Raw genomic sequence first — 17873 nt, forward strand, 5'->3', positions numbered from 1 at the left:
GGTGTGTGCGTGGGGGGGGTGGCGTGGGGTGCTGGCGGGGTGCATCGGGCGCGGCAGGGCTTCGGTCGCTGGCGCTTCGCCTTCGTTTTTCTGTTTACTTTCCTTCAAAATCGGGCATAACTCTGCTAGCTTCCGCTGCAGGGCTGCTGGTAGTCCAGGAGAAAGCACGGTTTCTGTAGAAGCTCTCAGATCTAGGCAGTATTTCTGGCTGGCGGCTCTATTGCTTTCTCTTCTGACTTTTGAGACTGGGGGAGGGATGTGCTTCAGGGTCCATAACCGAGAAGTATATTTGGCCATAGTGTAGTGCGCTGGCTGGCAGCGAATCTGGACTGTGTGTTGTTGCTCAGAAGTTATTTTGGCTTTTTTGCTTGTGTCCCGATGTTAGTATGCTTGGCTTGGGAGAATTCCTGTTGAATATATCTTTGTATCTGATAGTTCGATCAAAGCTGTTAAAATACTAACCTTTAATCTGGAAGCTTTCTCGACATTTGGGCTTGGGAACAAATATAGGAGAGGTATGATCTGTTATGAGAGAAGAGGGGGCAGTTTCCTGTTGGCCAGTGCTTTTCTTTCAGTATAAGTTGTGTGTAATTATGTCATTTATGAAATGCTAATATTTCACTTCAGTTTTGTCAGTAGAAAAGTGTGGTCATGCTAGGTGTGTTGTAAGGAGTTTTGAGCTTATGAGGTAGAATGTGATTTGTGAGACTGCCAGGCCCAGATGCTGTGACAACTTAAAGCAAAATCTGTCTTGTGAAAAAACATGAGTTAGTGAATGAAACCTTGGAGGAAAAACTTTATGTGAGTGCAGTTGCAGAGATTAAGAGCTCTGGGGTCAGGCATTTGCTTTGTTAAAAAGTAATTTGTAAGTTTGCAGTATGAGACACTTCATACTAAGAAATGGCTAATGTGGAAAAGGAGGTTACAGCCCTGTATGGTTAGTTTTTAATTCATATTACTGTGTCTTGGAAAAGGTAGCTCCAAGGCTTTTTGTTTGAAAACTTCAGTCTGCTGGCAGGGAAACCACAGGCTGAGACAAACTGCTTTTGAAAACAAAGTTAATGTGACAACAGCTAGATAAAACTTTCAACTAAGCAGATCCTCTGTATAAAAACTGTGGATCTGTATCTATCTGGAGTTCCACTGAATATGGGAAGAAGAGAGTCCTTTTGGCCTGAAATTGTAGCTCTTTTTTGGTCTCAATTTTTTTTTTTTTTTTTTAAAAAGTACTGCTCTTCTGCTTTGACAGGATAGTCTGTTTAATTATCACTGCCTTGCTGAGAAAGCTGTTCATGAAGATGTGGTTAGCTATATTCTGCATGCACAGGAGACTTTTGAAGGGGGGCTGATCTACACTGTACATGGGTCTTTTGACAGCTGATAAATATGGACCAGCATTTGAGTATCCTGCTGCTCTTAAAGCAGCAGTTAAGCTTCAGTTGCCCATACTATGGGGTAAACTGCAGTGTTGCTTCAACTTTTTTTTGTTTCCTGTGCAAAGGGAAAAGATGAGCTTTGGGTTTTGTTGAGGTCAGAGAAATTCTCTTGCTTCATACCTCTGGACAAGTTAAAGATGCAACAAGTGCCAGCTTCCCTGAGAATAAGTAGGGAGATTAGTCACAAGTTAAAGCAGATTGAATCATATTTGGCTGTTTTCCTTCTTTCCACCCTCTGCAGTTTAAGTGTTGTCTAGACACAAACTAAACAGGCAGAACTGTGATGGTCATCTTAGCTCTTTAGTGTCTCTTAAGCTTTTTCAGAATAAAAAGCGGTAAATGTTGCATTGCTGTAGGACATGCATAAATAAGCAGAACTTGCTTAAAAAGTCTTAGGTAATCATAATCTGAATTCTGAGCATGGCTCACTGGTGTGTAGGAGGGAGTTTCTAAGCTAGCTTCAAATGACTTGTTGCTGGCAGACAACCCTGTGTGTTTAAAAAACAACATATATAGAAAGACTTAGAATGTTGGCAGGTTTTATAATACATATAAAACTTCCTCACATAAGGAATTCCAAGATCATAGTGTTGCTTTGATGCATTGGGGCAGCAATAACTGTAGTTATTCCTAAGTTGTTTTGTAGCAACAAAGGCAAAAGAATCCCTGAAGAACTTCACTTGTAGCTGGCTCTCCAGGCTGAATGCATTTTACAGTAAGCTAATCACTTTTTTGAAATGTTATTTAACCACCAACAGGAATGGAACACTTAATCTCTTTTGAATACAGTAGTGTAGATGCACTTACTGCTTAAAGATGTGGTTGATTGCACCCAACCTTGCTAATCTTTCATCTGTGCACTCCTTCTATTGATCCCGTATTTTCAGAATGGAATCTGGTAATGGTTGTGGTCAGCAAGTAATACCATAAATCTGTGTGTTTCTTTGCACGTGTATGCCAGTGTTGTTAGGGTTGATGGGTTTAACGCATGGTGCGAACCAACTGAAGATATTAGCAGTAAAATTCAGCTAGCCTTTCTTCCTTTGTCCCTCATCTGGCTTCTGAGCTTAAGCATGTGAAAGTGAGGTCTGTACGCTGTATGAAGGAGAACAGACGGATGTATACATAAATTTATCCATATTACAGATCTGGATACTTTTCTTTTTCTCATGTGTATTTATACACTTAACCTGTCCTTGTTGGAAGCGTGGCAGAAAGAAAAGTGTAGATAATGAAGGAATTGGGGTGTAGAGGAAGAAAAATGTCTGCTTGAGTCTGTACTCTTGGATCTGTGGCTTGGCAGCACGCATACAAAAATACTGCTTTCTAGACTAGTTAAATCTATCCTGTTTGGATATTTGTATTCGGTAACAGACTCAACTGTGCTTGTTGATCTGCATGTCTGTCGTAAGAGCTGATCCCTGTTTTTACTCTAATCCAAAACTCAAGTTGGGAGAAAAAAAAATGTGCTAGAACATGGGGAAACTGTACAACTAGGTTGTAAAATATAGTGGTAGAGTTGGAAAAATATACCCTAAATGCAGAGGCCAATGTTATGCATCAGTGTTGCAAGGGGGAGGGGAAGAGAGGAGGCTGCCAAAGCACTTCCCCTAGTCGGAATGCTGTTCCAGCCCCACCACGTGCGCAGGAGGGGGTGAAATCTTGGCTCCAGCACGCGGGGAACTTTGCCAGTGACTGAAGAGGAGCCAGGACTGTACCTTGCTTGGGGTGATGGGCTCATACGTACCTACAGAACTTGTCTGTCAAAGTCCAGCTCATTTAGACAACAGTTCACTTAATAGCCACTTGATTTCCTGACTTGTGTACATATTTATAGAAGTAGGTCATATAAATGTATCTTCATATGAAAGCTTCTTCCAGTGACGTTTCTGAAACAGGTGCTGTTTCTTAAACTAAGAGTTTAAGTACTTGAAGTTGGTTGTGTGATGAGAATCCCTGGTATCCCGCATTATTCTAAGCCACGTCTAGTTTCTTGGCTACTCAAGTTTCATTGGTACACCTTGAGGTTTCAGTCAAAAACTTGATAACTTGTAGCTGAACATGCGTCTTGATAGCCAGAGCCCTTAAGAACTGCTGTTGTTCATAAACAAATAATGGTGACAAAACTACATCTGCTGTTTCTTGATCCTTCCTCCAGTATGAATGTTTCTATAAGATACTGGCCTGAAATGCTTGAACTTGAAAGCATTTTACAAGACAACTGTTACTGCTTAGTGAATGTTTGATTCACACCACTTTTATGTGAAGACTTGCAGTCTGATTTGGGTTGGGAGGCTTTCCTATGAACGTTCTCAACAGGTAGCACCTACACATCTCTTTTTGAAAAGAACCTGGAAATTTCACTGCATCTGTAGTGTCCAGCTAAAGCTAGATGTGATTAGGTAAGATATATAGCCTTTGTTTCTTCGTAAGTGTGCAGCGCAGCCTGTCATCAATGAAATATCCTATGGTTCTTGGCACTTACGTATCTGAAATGTTGAATCAAGATACGGTGACCTTTGTAGTTCAAATGGGAATATTTTAGTCCTGTAACTAGTGATCTGAGGTTTGTGTTCTGTTCGAGGTTGGCCACTGGAATTTAGGAGTGCTTAAAGCTTTTTCTACCCACTCTTTCACAAAAGGTGTGCTGGGATACAACTGAGCTGACCTAACAGCCAGCAGCTTCTGGAAGGGACAGTCCCATTCCTCAGCTGTGCGTTCCTGCATCTTAGATTTGTCCACATATATAGTATGGATTTCATAAATTGTCTTGAAAGGTTTAAATTTGGAAAGTAACTCCTGAGGGAAAGGTAGTAGAAAACAGTGTCCTTTCCCTCCCCTTCCCTCTTTGAGAGTACTACTTAACTTCCTTTAAGATTTAGGGAAATAGTTTTGGATAGGGGATTATCTAATGATTGGGTTTGATTAGCCATTAGATGACTGAAATTTTCAACAGAATGTAATTAAAACAGGTAGTTTTTGTACGGTCATGTCTAGCTGTTCTATCCTACGAGAGCTTCAGTTGTGTCTACTGCTGTTCAGTGTATGTTTTCTTTTGGTGCTAATGGAAGTGACTGGAGATGTGCAGTAACATGGGATGTTCTCTGAAATGCTGTTGCAGCTACAGACTTGTAGCCAGCTGGTGTCTGTGAACAAGCTCTAACCTGAGGTTTTTAGTCTGTTGTGCCCAATAAAAATGCTTTAGTACTTGTGAATAGAACTGCAATGAGATCTAGCTGCAAATTTGTAGTACTTAGATTTGTATTCCAGTCTTGAAGATGGTATTGTATAGGATGCTCAGTTACGCTGGTGAGAGACTTGTCTCTCCTCAGATGTGGTAAACTGTTAGTTTAAAATACTAATCTCACTTTAACTTGCCTTGTCTTGTGGAGGGGAGACCCCAAATGGAAGCTGAATGCTTCCAAGTTTGGCAAAGAAAAATAGCGAAGGCAGCAGTGGTTTATGTTAGGTTGCAGTAACTCTTCCTCTTGAGGCTGGAATGCGGGTGAGTTGCGGGTACCATGGGTAGTACTGCTGTACCACAGCATGAGACTTTATAAAGTATGATCAGTCAGCAGAGTATGCCGGACATGCTAGAATTTCTGCTATTCTCAGAGTATATATGCCCTATCCAGAGTGGATTAACTACTAATGAATAAGAAGAATGAAAAGCAGTGAGTTAACTTACCTTATTTTTAGCTTTCTGCAATCCTGTGGAAACGTGGCATGAGGAAAAAGCACCCTTTAATTGGGCTTGCTGCAAGTTACATGAGGTGTTTTGCCTTTTTCCCCACTCAAAGCTTTCCTTTGCAGAACAGGATGTGTAGATTTTGCATTCCACAAGATAAAATGGATACACTGGGTGACCTCACTGCTGATGGAGTGGAGGGGAGAAACTGAAGAGCTCTCCAGATAGAAAAGTATGGGCATGTCTTTTATAGCCTAATTCTAGCTTTTGTCATCTAGTGTTAAACTGACTATTCTGGCAATGGCTTCTGAACAGTAGGTACTTGTAAAGGAGAGGATGGTTGTTGAAGTCGTGTGTGTGATTGGGTAGCAGACTGCTTAGCAGGTACAGGAAGCTCATATGTTTTGCCAAAGTTAATGGGCTTGCCCTTGCTTGCAGGGAGCTAGCTGCCTCTGAAGTTCTTGGAAGGGGAAGCACTAAATTTCTTGAGGAAACTCTTGCAGCATTGCTTCAGGGGTTGTATGGATGCCATTAGCATCATTGTGGTTCCTCATTGCTTACTGATGCTGTTATTTAAGTAGCTTTGTTTCCTCTTTCTCCTCCTGAGGTGGTGCTTGGTAAGTGAATCTGCCTATCCTCTAGGGTCTTGTCCAGTTTGGCACGAAAAATCTAAGTTAGCATACCTCAGCTTAGTTTGCCTGTCCTACTGCAAATGTTATGTTAGATGTTGACTTAACTGTTTTGGAGGAAAAGGTAGGTTAAACTTGATATCTTTAAGAAAAGAATACTAATCACTGCCTCGTGATTGATTCCAGACTCAATTATTTCTGATTGTTTGGCTTCAGAAATTATATTGAGTATTTGTTTCTTCTTGCTGCCAGAAAGTGAGCAGCAGATTAAGGATTGGTTTTGTTCTGAATTAAACAGTCAGTACAATATTTAGAAATGTTTATTCTTTTATCCCCTTTATTAGTACAATATTTCATATTTGGAGATCTCTTCAAACTGTTTTTCCTAAACTCATGGTATAAATTGTGTGATGAGCACTTGCTGATTCTTCTAGGACTGATAAGCTCTTGAATGTGTGGAAATAGTAATGTGGTAATCGGTTCTCTTTTTAAACTACTAAAACTAGCTTTGTGTGCAGAACAGAGCTCTCTCTCTTATTCTCCAGTCCCTTTCTGATTCTGCAAGATGTGCACAGGGCTTTAATCACCATAAAGACTGTTCTCTTGCAATGGTCTGTATAGGGAGGATGACTAGGTGTATGGAACAAGCTGGAATTCTCCTTAGGCTAGGAGGTCTAAAAAGACAGTTAATTTGCTTTTCTCATCTACTAAATTAATGTTTGTGCTGGGTAACAAATGTTGTTTAATTCTGATTGGCATATGTCTCTCTGTGTGTATACATGTTTATGGCTGCTAGAATTTTACATCAAACTACACCATCAGTGGGGTAAAGGATAGTGATGTAGCAAAATATTTGAGAACACAGGCTTTTGTTTTTGTAAGGGAAGTGGTCTATTTGTGGATGAAGATTAAGAGTTAATATCTGATTTTGTTTAGTGACTACCTAGGGAAATGGCAAAATTATAAATATGAATAAAAGGTGAATTGGAAGGATGAAAGCCTTGAAGTGAAATCTGAATTTTAACTAGTATTCTGACCACTTCTTCTAAGTACTTATTAGGTTGCACTTAATCAATATCTTTTGCTTGAGTAACTGATCTGTAAAAGCCTTATGGGCCTCAGCAAAAGTTAAGTGAGAAGTCTTAATTCTGAGTGGAATTTAAAAAGTTGAATTCAGGACTGCCTTTCCATGGGCATGTGATGGTCTAGCACAAGTAATCTTTGCAGTGGGTGATCTTGCACGTTATTGTGGACAACTGCTCAAAGGTGTGAGCCACAAATATAACCAGCCTTTTTTTGTATGCAGGTAGGGAGAAGTCTGGCTTTTGTGACTGATCAGTATCTTGTCATGCAAGAGTTGGAAGCTGACAAGCGAAGTTAAAACATCTGTGTTGGGTAGTTGAGCAGGTTTTCTGCCATCCACCATGCTGTCAAACTTGCATCAGTTTTTCCAGAATGGACTTGGTGCTATGTACTAGCCCTGAAGTAAGGTCATATCAGTGTTTGGTTTAGTTTTCAAGTTGCTTAAAATCTTCCCATCTTTTTTTTTATTCATAACTAGTTCAAAATAGTGGGTGTGACACAAAAAATCATGCTAGCTCTAGGTTTCCTAGTCTAGGTCTTAGATTCCAATAGCCTAGAAAAACAGGAATTGAATTTGCTTCCCAAGCTCCAGTGATAGGTCTGCTTAGCATGCTGCTGTGGTGCTTTGGTACCTTGTAGTCCAGCTGTTTCTTTTTTTCTATGTTGCTAGACTAATAACAATCTCCACACAAAGTTTGACTGTAGAGGGTGTGTGTTTAAACCCTCATTTTCAGTATGATCAATATTTGCTGCATGAAATAAACTCTAGATAGCTTTATGTATTCTTACGGATGTTTGACCTTGTGTTCATTAATTCTTTCTTACTCTTTTTTTGAAAGGCCCTTCCTTCTTCCATGATGATAGTAGCTGTCTACTGCCCGGTGATAGCAGCTCTCTTTATCGTTTTGAAGATGGTGAATTACCGTTTACACAGGGCACTGGATGAGGGAGAAATTGTGGAGAGGAATGCCAGTGAGCATATGGACAGAGGTGCAAAAACAGAACAAAGCAATGTTTCAGCCAAGAGGAAAGACAGCAATGGGCCCAGGTAAGGTGTCTGCTGATGTTTGTGTACTGACGGTTTCAGATGATAAACAGTCCTGTCTTTACCAGATGTGTGACTGGAATGGTGGTTGAAGTAAACACTGAGGAATATAAATGCAGACCTCCATAGTTCTGAAAGGCTGTTTCAGTCTGGTCTTTAAAAGCAGACTTATTTATGTATTAGGTTTGAAATTGGATTCATGTTAATTTCCCGGTTCCTCCCCCAAAGGAGTTCCAGAACAATATTGAAAATGCTGGAAGCACTGAAACAATAGCATGGAAAATGTGTGCTGATTAGGTCACTAAATACTTAATGAACACAACTAGTACAAGTAATCTTACTTCAGCAGTAGACTTAGTTTCAAAAGTCTAGCTCTCAAAGACCACATACTACATGCTAAGCCTGTTATCACTAAAAGGATTGTCTGATCAGGTTTCAATTTGCTTAGTTTTGCAAAAGCAGAAGTCAGATCCAATGCTTGACTCCAGTCATAATCTTACTTCAGGTGAACACTGTCTTGTGAGTTTGGAAATTCTGGAGTTGTTTGGCTCAGTAATGAAGATGATAATCCTGAAGTACTGTCGATAGGAGGTGATTCCTTCCCCCAGATCTTCTTTGCTGTTGCCAGCATCAAAAACCCAGAGGTTTTCCTCTTCTGACCAGACTATTTAGAGAAAGAAGAGCAAAAGATGACTCATCAGCAAGGCCAGCCTAACCAGTCTGATCAGACTGTGGATGTGTTATGAGCTCTATTATCAAAGCCTCTGCCTGGCTCCAGATAATTGAGGCCATCTTAAGAGTTAGACTGCATGAAATAAATCAACCTTGAATTTTTAGCTTTTAAAGAAGAGCTTTCTTTTGTCTGTCAGCTTCTGGTACTAGTACCCTTGAATAGTTTTCAAAGTGAGGCAATTAGTGTGCTGTCCTGACTCTTAAAAGGGTGTGTTTTATTTGAGGGGGGAAAAAACCCAAAACAAAAAAAATCCCAACAACCAAAAAACCTGAAACTTTTACATGGAGACACGTGCTATAAGGAAATGTAGTTGAAGAAAGCCTCTTAAGTCTGTTTATCAGGATGCTTAAAGAAAGGAAGTGTTAAAGTGATGCTCATCAAAATGCACAGGCTAGAAGTAAAAGGACTTTATTGTGCCTATGGGGTAGCTTCTCATGAGATGGGGCTTAAGTTGTTTTGTATCTGCTTTCAGCTTAGGGAGTGTATTGTTAACAAAAACAGTGTCTTGGATTCCTTTGAAGTTGATATACAGTAACTTCTTGTATCAATCTTTTATAACCTGACCCTTTTTCCATGTTGCGTTTGGTAACTGAACCTGCTGATTTTAATTGTGACTTCATTTAGATCACCATATACCTTACTAAAACTGTATTGAGCTATTTTGGCAGAATGCTTGCCTAAATGTATATTAATGCTTATTCTGCTTAATAAAATTCATGAAAGTAAACTAGTGGTCTGTTCTGTTTCAATGCAACCTTGCTAATGCATGTTTTAGTTGTGATCCTTAGATGTTTTTTCTTTTTTTAAGCCATCTAGCTTTTGCTTCCAAAACAGTAGCCAAGACTTGGCAAGGAACTTCTTTCTACTAGTATTGTGAGTTACTTCTGGATGTTTCAGAAGTTTTGTTTTGTCTAAGGAGCAGTTGACATGGGACAAGTTACTACATTATAAGCATTTGTGAGCTCAGAAGTAGAGGTTAGTTTGATGCTGTGTGTCCTGCTTGCCAACTAAAGTTTCATTAACTTTTATATGATCCTTGTTCCCACTTTCAGGTCTCTTAACTAGAACTGGGAACAAGGTCAATGCAGAAATTACGGAGTTACTTTTTGGTAAGTGGGATGTACAGTATATACTAATCTTTGCCTGGAAGTGTACAAGAACTCTGGGATAACATTCAGAGTGTTTAATATTGAGCTGTCACCTTCTTAGTGAAATTGGAAAACCAGTTAAAAAAAAAAAGTGTGTATGCAGGGCTTTCTCTTTCTCTCTTTTTTTTTTTTTTTTTTTTAAACTAGCATAAAGTGGATGTAGGGGACATCTAAGCAGACATACTACCTTAAATATTTGCATAATCAGAATATTAGTTTTGGTAGCTTCGGCTACAGCGTGTAATACCAAATAAATAGAGAGAATATATGTGCAAAGCTGTCCTAGAGTGTATTTTCCCCACCCCCTCCCCAGGACCACTTTAAATATGAATATTAGTATTTTTGAAGGGTTAAGCAATAGTCTGGTTTCGGCTCAAAAGTTATGTTCAGGATTCTGTTTAGCTTCTAAGAACAGCTGTTCTTTCTGGTGATGTTTATCTGCAAAGTGGTGCTTTCAGGTACCTGACAAAAACTATGTGCTGTCACTTGTAGGTTTACATGAACTGCCCATTTATCTTTAGTTCACATTGGTTTGTGAATAGGATCAAACTCTGAGGGTTTTTAATCTTTTCATAGAACTTTGGCATGCTTAAGCAACTTTCTGTTCCCTAAGAAATGCCTTGTTTGGTTTTTTTGGTGGTTTTTTTTATCTTCTTTATAAAGGTGAAATTCTCTAGACAATATTTTTGAAAGAAGCTAGTCTTAATATTGAGATAGAAATGTGAGTTGTCATCTTGTATAGCTTCTAGTGCAGTTGCTGCTTTCATGCTTAAGGGGGGTTAGTATGGGATGTTAGTAATGCTTCTGTGAGGTTTCATGAAAACAACTAATGGGGATACAGGCTCCTAATCTCCCATGAAAGGCTGAAGGAACAGTGCAAGCATAATCCTTGTTGGGTATTGGTGGACCCATGTAGATACCTTAAAACACTTTAGTCAGTCCTGCTTCTGGGTGTATGAATATGGCTTCTTTGTTGCGACACTGCTGTCGTCGATCTCCATCAGCGTGGGGGTGCTGTAATCATGATACTACATGAATTTCACATGTACTTCTACAAAATAAAGCTGACATCCGGAGAATGTAGTTTCCTAATATGTTGCATCTTTGAGTTACGTACAGTCTACTTAAGCAGGTATGAGCAAGAGAAATAATAATGAAAAAAGTAACCTCTACAGCCCTTACCCTGCCTCTCTTATTTCTTCTTGCAGTTTTCTGTGGCTGGCAGACCTGTTCTTGAGCTTGGAGTTGTTTTGCCTTTTTGACTCTATAATTAGTGATTTCAAGCTTTAAAGAAAACTTCTCTTAATACTTGAAACTGTTATGGTCCAGCATTTGCAGTACATGCTCTGGTCCTTTGGTGTTTTGAGAGCAGCCTCTTGACTAGTTATCCTGCTGTTTTAGTTGGAAATTAAGGACAGAAGATGATGTTCAAAAGAAAAGAACAGAACTCTTCCTCTGATTTGTCCTGAAATCAAAATTGCTCATTCCAAATTATCTCTGGAAGTTGTAGTCCAAATACCAGATTTCTTTAGTCAATCAGGCTAAGTCAGGTTTTAAACTTCTGAATTCATGTAGACTTACAGCCTTACTTCAGACTTTGGGTTGGTCTCTGACATGCTAATGTAATATAGCTGCAGATAGTAATTTTAAATAGGACAGTTACTAATAATTAGAAATACTAGTCTTAATTTGTTTTGCGCAGTCTCCTAATGCCTCTTCCACAATAATCTCTGTTGCAGGTAGCTGGACATAATTTATTCAGTCTTCTCAATTTGTGTAGTAACTTCACTTGAGTGTTTTTGCTTGCAAACTGAAAAGCATAGTGCTTGCTCTAAGCTATGAAGTCAGCAAACTGTAAGAAACTGTAGGACTTAAAAGCAGAAAGGAATGGCCACAACACTAGCAGAAAAAAGCTCAAAAAGGATTCTGCATGCTGGTGTAGTCCAGATCCTTATGCATACAACAATAAATCCTAGAAATCTGTACTTCCTGCTTGTTCTTGCAGACTTTTCTTTGTTGTTGTTGGTTACTAGCTTTTGTTAATCCATTACTTGTGTGTGCTGTCACAGAATATAGCAGCTGCGAGTAGACTGGTGGTGTTGGGTTGTATAGTTGCTTATACTGATATCTGTTGGTTCACTTTTAGACAAAATCGGCTCCTCCCACTCTAACTACCCAGTTCTATGCATGAGAGCTTATTCACATTAACTTATTCTTCTACTTCATAGGATATACTTTAATCACATGCAGTGTTTCTGAATTAATTATTCAAACAGGAAAGGAATTTCATCTCTTTGCGAAAGGTGTGCTTTGTTACATCTTCAGTTGTTATCATGATGTATGCTGAACTTAAACATTAAATGGGAATTTTTCAGTTTAGTCTTTAATTTCATGTTATGTCGTTATGTGTTCTTAATACCTGACATAAGGAATAGTTTGTTTGGCTAAAGCTAGTGGGAACTACTGAAGCTGAATTCTGTGGGTGGTTTTTTTTTTCTCCTTACTTGGTTCTGCCTTGATAATATCAGGTCAGAGAGGGCTCTGTAACCAGCCGTCAATAAGAGCATACTTGTATCTCACTGCTGAGCTGTATCATACTGGTGGCTTTTTACTTTCTTCAATTTGCTGGAGTCTGACTGTAATTGTTCTACTAACTCATGGCTGGTTGTCTCTAAAGTTAACTTACTTCTACTGAAGTAAGGTATTCCTAACTTCAAACTGTCTTTTTTGCCATCTCTTTGATGTAGGAAGGTTTAGGGGCCTCTGATCTAGGATGGTTCCCAAGGTTGTACCTTTACGCCTCTGAGATGACCAGCTCAGTTTGAAAGGTCATGCTGCAGAATGAATGATGTTTCAGGTCCTTTTGTCTACAGACGGTTTGTTTATAATATCCTAGATCAATGTCCCTATACTACAAAAATTATTAGGTGTTGGTCTTATTACATGAGACTTTTCTATGAGAGGAGCTGTTCATTAAGTAAATCCTGCAGTGCTCCTGTCCATTTCTGTCCCTTTCTCCAGAGGGGCTTCATCTTTAATTTCTTAAGTCCAGGTGGAGAAGGGTTGTGATTATGTTCTTTCTACAGCAAAACATTGGAATGGACTCGCCACAGCTTTGAATTGCTGATTGTTGGGAGGCAGTTGTTCATCTTTGGGAAGGAGCAAAGTGTGTCAGTGTCAAATTGCACTGCGGCTACTTCTGTTCAGAAGTCTCCTGGATCGAGATGGTTGAAGAGAACTGTATTGGGAGAGGAAAAAGGATGTCTCAACTTCTCCCTCTTTGCAATTAACAAGCAGTGCTAGGTTGGATTCCTGAGTTGTAGTCCCCAACTCATTTCACACCCCGTTGTCCTAATGGACAAGCCCAACTTGCTTTTGTTTCATACATATCTGCTTTTGACAAGCTGAATTAGGTTGAATTACAATTTGGTGATATTGACCTAGAAAATACTTTCAAACTGATACTTACCAGTCTTGAAAGGGTGAAACTGCTAGGTTGTAATAATATGTATATTGTACCTCAAAATATTTCTTGGTAGGGCCTGTAAATTATCTGAAGGGAAGTTTTTTTGTTTTTTGTTTTTTCTGCTGGACAGAAGTGGTTTGTGTCTGTGGGAGACACACCGTGTCCCTGTATGTCTCTGCCTTTCCAATAACTTTTACTGACAGTGTGTGGCTTTCTTGGTTAACCCATCCTTACTTTTGCTCCTAGATCCAGTCTAAGGAAAAGATCTGGATAACGACAAGTGCCTTCAATCTGAATCCTTTCCCTGCTCTCTGAAAGAGTTCTATTTAGTACTTTTTCTACTGATTGATTTCTCAGTATTCTAGTTGGACGGATGATATGAAAGTTACATGTGTGTACATATAGACAGAGAGAATTTCATTTGTCAGCATTTCAAAATGCCTTGTAGCTCCTAAGTCTTAACGGCTTGTGTTGGCTGGTGACAGTGGGCTTTACAAGGCAGCAGCTTCTGTGACAGTATATGGGGTGTTCCAGCTCTGACTGAGCCTCCTGTGTCAAATGGGCAGTACATGTCTGAGATACCGGGATATATTTGAGCCCCTGATATTTGAAAAAGGGAAAATTGTTTTGAATCAGCACTCAGTATAGACAGACAAACTTCTGTTTAACTGGTAGGTTAATTTTTTTTTTTCTCTTTTATGTTTCTGTCAGTGACCCTGGTGGAGGGATTGAGATGTCAGAGTTCATACGAGAAGCAACACCCCCTGTTGGCTGTAGTTCACGCAATTCTTATGCTGGGGTAGATCCAAACAGCCAGGTAAGAATTAAAGCCACTGCAGTTGTTGCTTTAGTAATGCTGGCTTTGTAATCTGTAGAGTAATCTTTGCTGATTTTTTTTTTATTATTATTTTACTTTTTTTAATTGTATGAGGATAAAGAACTTACCTTTCTGTATTTCTTAACTGTTTTATTAGAGTGGTATTGCACTCTCCCAGCTGCATAGCTCTTACTCATCCCATCTCATGTTCGTTTTAGAAATGGCTGGATTTTATAGGCAACCTGTTGTCCCCTCAGAAAGTATTCACTTTTGCTCAGTTAGCTTTCTTCTGATTTAGTAAATCAAAATGGTTCAGAGCATGACTGGATAAGTACCACGACCCACTGTGGTGGGCTTACCTCTTCCTTTTGGTATCAGTGAGCTCTTAAATAGCTAAAGCTGTAACTTCGTCCTTATGTTCTAACTTTGTTTTCCTCCCTTACTTTTGGTTGACCTAACATTTAAATGCTTAATTGGCAAACTTCAGTTGTGCTGAATTCGAGGAGGCTTCAGTTAAGTCTTCTTAGAACATATCCAATGCTGATTGTCTCTTGCAATGCTAAATGGCTTTCTGAAAGTTATTATTCCTGACAGTTCAGACTCTGCAGTCAAAAATGTTAATTTGCTAAAGTACAAAGCAAGATAAACTGGTAGAAATGGAAAGACTAAAAATGTGTATTTTTGGATGACCTCTGCAAAATCTTCGCTATTTTGATATTTCAACAGGGGTGGGAAGAAAGGACTATATAGGGGTTGCTGCATACCAGATAGAAGTGCTGAAGAACTTGGCTTTATTACATTTTAATGCAACTCCATTCTGCTCTAGTTGCCTTATAATTTCACTGGCAAAGCTGTTCTGTTTCCGTATTATGTCTGCTAGATTTATGCATTCAAATTCCGTGGTGCTGCATGTGCTGTTCCTTCTACTTGGCTTGTGATGTTTAGCCAGTTGTGGCATCTTCCTTTTACCAACTCCTCACAAGTAGAAGTAGATTTGACTGGCCAGACTGTAAGGTTATGTTGACAATGAGCAATGCAGCATCGTATTAAAGATACAGAAACTATTTTTGAATGAAGTGGAAATTCTTGGTGTGGTATTACAATATCAAGTCCTTCTAATTAGCTCCCTGAACAAGCAGTATATAATGTAGTGCAGTGTTATGCTAATGTTGGTGTTTTATTTGGATAATGCTCTGCTATGCAACAGAGATACTCTTAGAGGTTTTCTCCTTTGAAGAGAGCAGGTATTGGGTAGTATTCAAAGGAACAGGAAGCAATGGTCCATGTAGGAAGATAGAACTAGGCTGGGGATCATGTTTCTTTGACTGGTCCCTGGAAAAAAAGTATTCCAAACATACTCATAACAGTTTTAAAGCATGTGAAGAAACTCTGTGTTCTTTCCTGTGTGTTTTAATACTGACACTGTAACACAGTTAAAGCTACTGTGAAAGGAAATATTGTGTTTAAAATGTGTTTATGCTGATAAAATTAGTGCTCACTAGTCCCCTGTGATTGAATTTGCAGCATCAGAAAGGTATGTGAACAGTAAGCGTCCGAGTTCTGTTCAGTTCTTTGTGTGAAATTTGTTTTGCCATGCTGATGCGTTTGCATTCAACAAGGAATGTTACTGAAGGGGAAAAAAAAAAGTTGAAATACAGCAAAATTACTAACTCAAAGTGTGCATGACACTGTAGTAAAGAAAATGCATTAAACAAGCTCTAGCTGCTTTTTTGCATCACATGTAGCAAAGCCATTGTTGTTCTGTAGTACGGCTGAATAAAATCTTCACATGTCTTCAGATTACCTTAAGTTTGATGTGCTTACAGGGAAGAACTAGTAAAATTATGCGTTCTTTTCCCCAGAGTCATTTGAACTAGGGATTTTTGAAAAACAGCATCCCAATGAGTATACAGTAAAGTCAAATTGCCATCATTTTTGTGTCTTGGGTTCAGATTTTGCCTTTGAGTGCTTTTCTCCTATCTTTTATTTCTGAGTGGTTTAATTACTTGACATGTGCATTTTTGTGTGCTATTCAGAGTTCTTTGAGAGGGGTAGTATTGGAAATAGTATTGAAGGAAAGACTAAGTTCTCCTTAGCACCTCTGCAAAATAATCTGTTACAGGTTACAAGACGTGTATAGAAAGGCAGACTGCAAACCTAAACGGCTGGCTAGTTTTCATGTGAGGAGGTGCATTGCCTGCTGGTTGGCCATTGAACATGGCTGAAAAGCAGATACTATACATTTGAAATGAGATTGTAACTCATATCCAAGGATAGATCAAGGAATTCTGCGCATTCTTTCACTAACCAGTTTACTTGCTTTGTGGTAACTGTAATCTGTGTACTTGCAAGCTGTCTTCAAAAGAAAAATTGCATTTGCAGGAATGAGAGGGAGGAAAAAGGTACAGTAAAATGATTAGGTTAAGTTGATTTGGGTTTGTTCAGCTGCCAGGAGGGATCATCCTGCCATGTCCCTTGGTCATGCTGCTTCCACTTTCCATGTACCAACACTTAGGTTCTTGTCATTACCTGGTCTTTGGATCAACTCTGACAGACCTGAAAACTAAACCTGATAAAAATATGTATCTCTTCCAATGGGAGCAGTTTCTGGATTTAGCTTGGTGTTCCACTATGTTGAACAGATATATTTTATATTAACATGGTGTTTTCTTTAAGCATTGTAGGCAACCGTGATCACTGCCTTAAACATTCAGCCTTACAACAGCAGTTATTAGTATACCACAACACTAGTAGTTTGTTTCTACATTAAATATTTTCAGGGAACTCCTAGAATAGAAACTGTTTTAAAAATCAGTAAAATCTCCAAGTACTTTGGCTATAAAACAATAATGCAGTGATATAGTTGGATGCGTAATGAGATGCCTCGTCATCTCTGTTTGCAGTGGAAACGTTCTGAGTCAGAAAGGATTTTACAGCACTGTGCTGTTGGATGCTTTTGTACCTTTGAAAATATCTCCTAGGTGTATGGGCAAATGCATGCATTGCAGTAATAGGGAACAGCAGTTGGGTAATTCCTGAGTTTACAGCTTTTTACATAATTCCCTGTTTCTAGGTTGGATCTGGGTTATCTCGTCTGGGAACAGCAGCAACCATCAAAGGTGAGATTTTTGGCTACTTCTTAAAATTACCTTCACTAGCACTTCAAATCACTATTCTGTACTATGTTTTTTCAAATGCTCTCTACTTTGTTAATCTTCAAAACTTTTTTGTGAGCAAAGTACAGCATTTACTTAATTGGAAGAAATCTTCCTTGGAGTTGCAAATTATATGCCTAAAACACTAGGAGAGAATATCCTGGAATCTGTGATCTGTTTTCCATGTAACAACAGGTTTTTCTTTTGCTTGTAAATGCGGATCAGGGGGTTGGTTTGAGTGGACTTTTCCCTATTATTTTGAGTTCTGTGCAACCAGTCTGGTGTTGTATTTCAATGACTTGATTATTTCTGGTTGCTTGGCATCTAGCAAAAGTATTGTCCAGGATAGCCCTTGTGAACTCTCCTGAGACAAAAAGACACATTATTTTTAATATGCAAAGTTGCTATCTTGTAAATATATTAAGCCAGTAATAAGACAAAAGAAAATGAGATGTGAATTTTTGTCACCTTGACTTTTTCTTACCTTTTTTGTCTTTACAAGTATTTTGTTGCAGTCTACCCCTCATTTTTATTGGCAACCATACAAAAGGAATATTGAAATAGGTATATCTTTAAGGGAAAAAAAAATATCTATTTCCATTGGGTTGTCTGTAAGATACTTTTCCAGGTCTTTGTGGAAGATCTGTGTAGCTGAATGACACCTTTCTGATAT

The 17873-nt window shown here is 38.9% G+C and overlaps 1 protein-coding gene across 11 annotated transcripts in view; it reads left to right on the forward strand.

Annotated features, from left to right (window-relative positions):
* The first annotated feature begins 1671 nt into the window (after positions 1–1671).
* PCNX1 (pecanex 1) overlaps positions 1672–17873 on the forward strand; it is an 86441-nt gene continuing 70239 nt past the window's right edge. For 3 of the 11 annotated variants that reach the window (XM_035898010.1, XM_009642610.2, XM_035898011.1), the window contains exons 1-4: positions 7171–7238; positions 7676–7884; positions 13940–14045; positions 17119–17164. In XM_035898010.1, the coding sequence (XP_035753903.1) occupies positions 7209–7238; positions 7676–7884; positions 13940–14045; positions 17119–17164 (391 nt within the window). In that variant the 5' untranslated portion in view covers positions 7171–7208. Of the gene's footprint in view, positions 1677–2947; positions 2950–7169; positions 7239–7675; positions 7885–9666; positions 9724–13939; positions 14046–17118; positions 17165–17873 lie in introns of those variants that run through there. The other 8 variants (XM_035898013.1, XM_035898015.1, XM_035898016.1 and 5 more) reach the window with 6 other exon arrangements.

This window comes from Egretta garzetta, unplaced genomic scaffold (genome assembly GCF_000687185.1).
Source record: "Egretta garzetta isolate BGI_Z169 unplaced genomic scaffold, ASM68718v1 scaffold177, whole genome shotgun sequence".
Taxonomy (NCBI): Eukaryota; Metazoa; Chordata; class Aves; order Pelecaniformes; family Ardeidae; genus Egretta; species Egretta garzetta.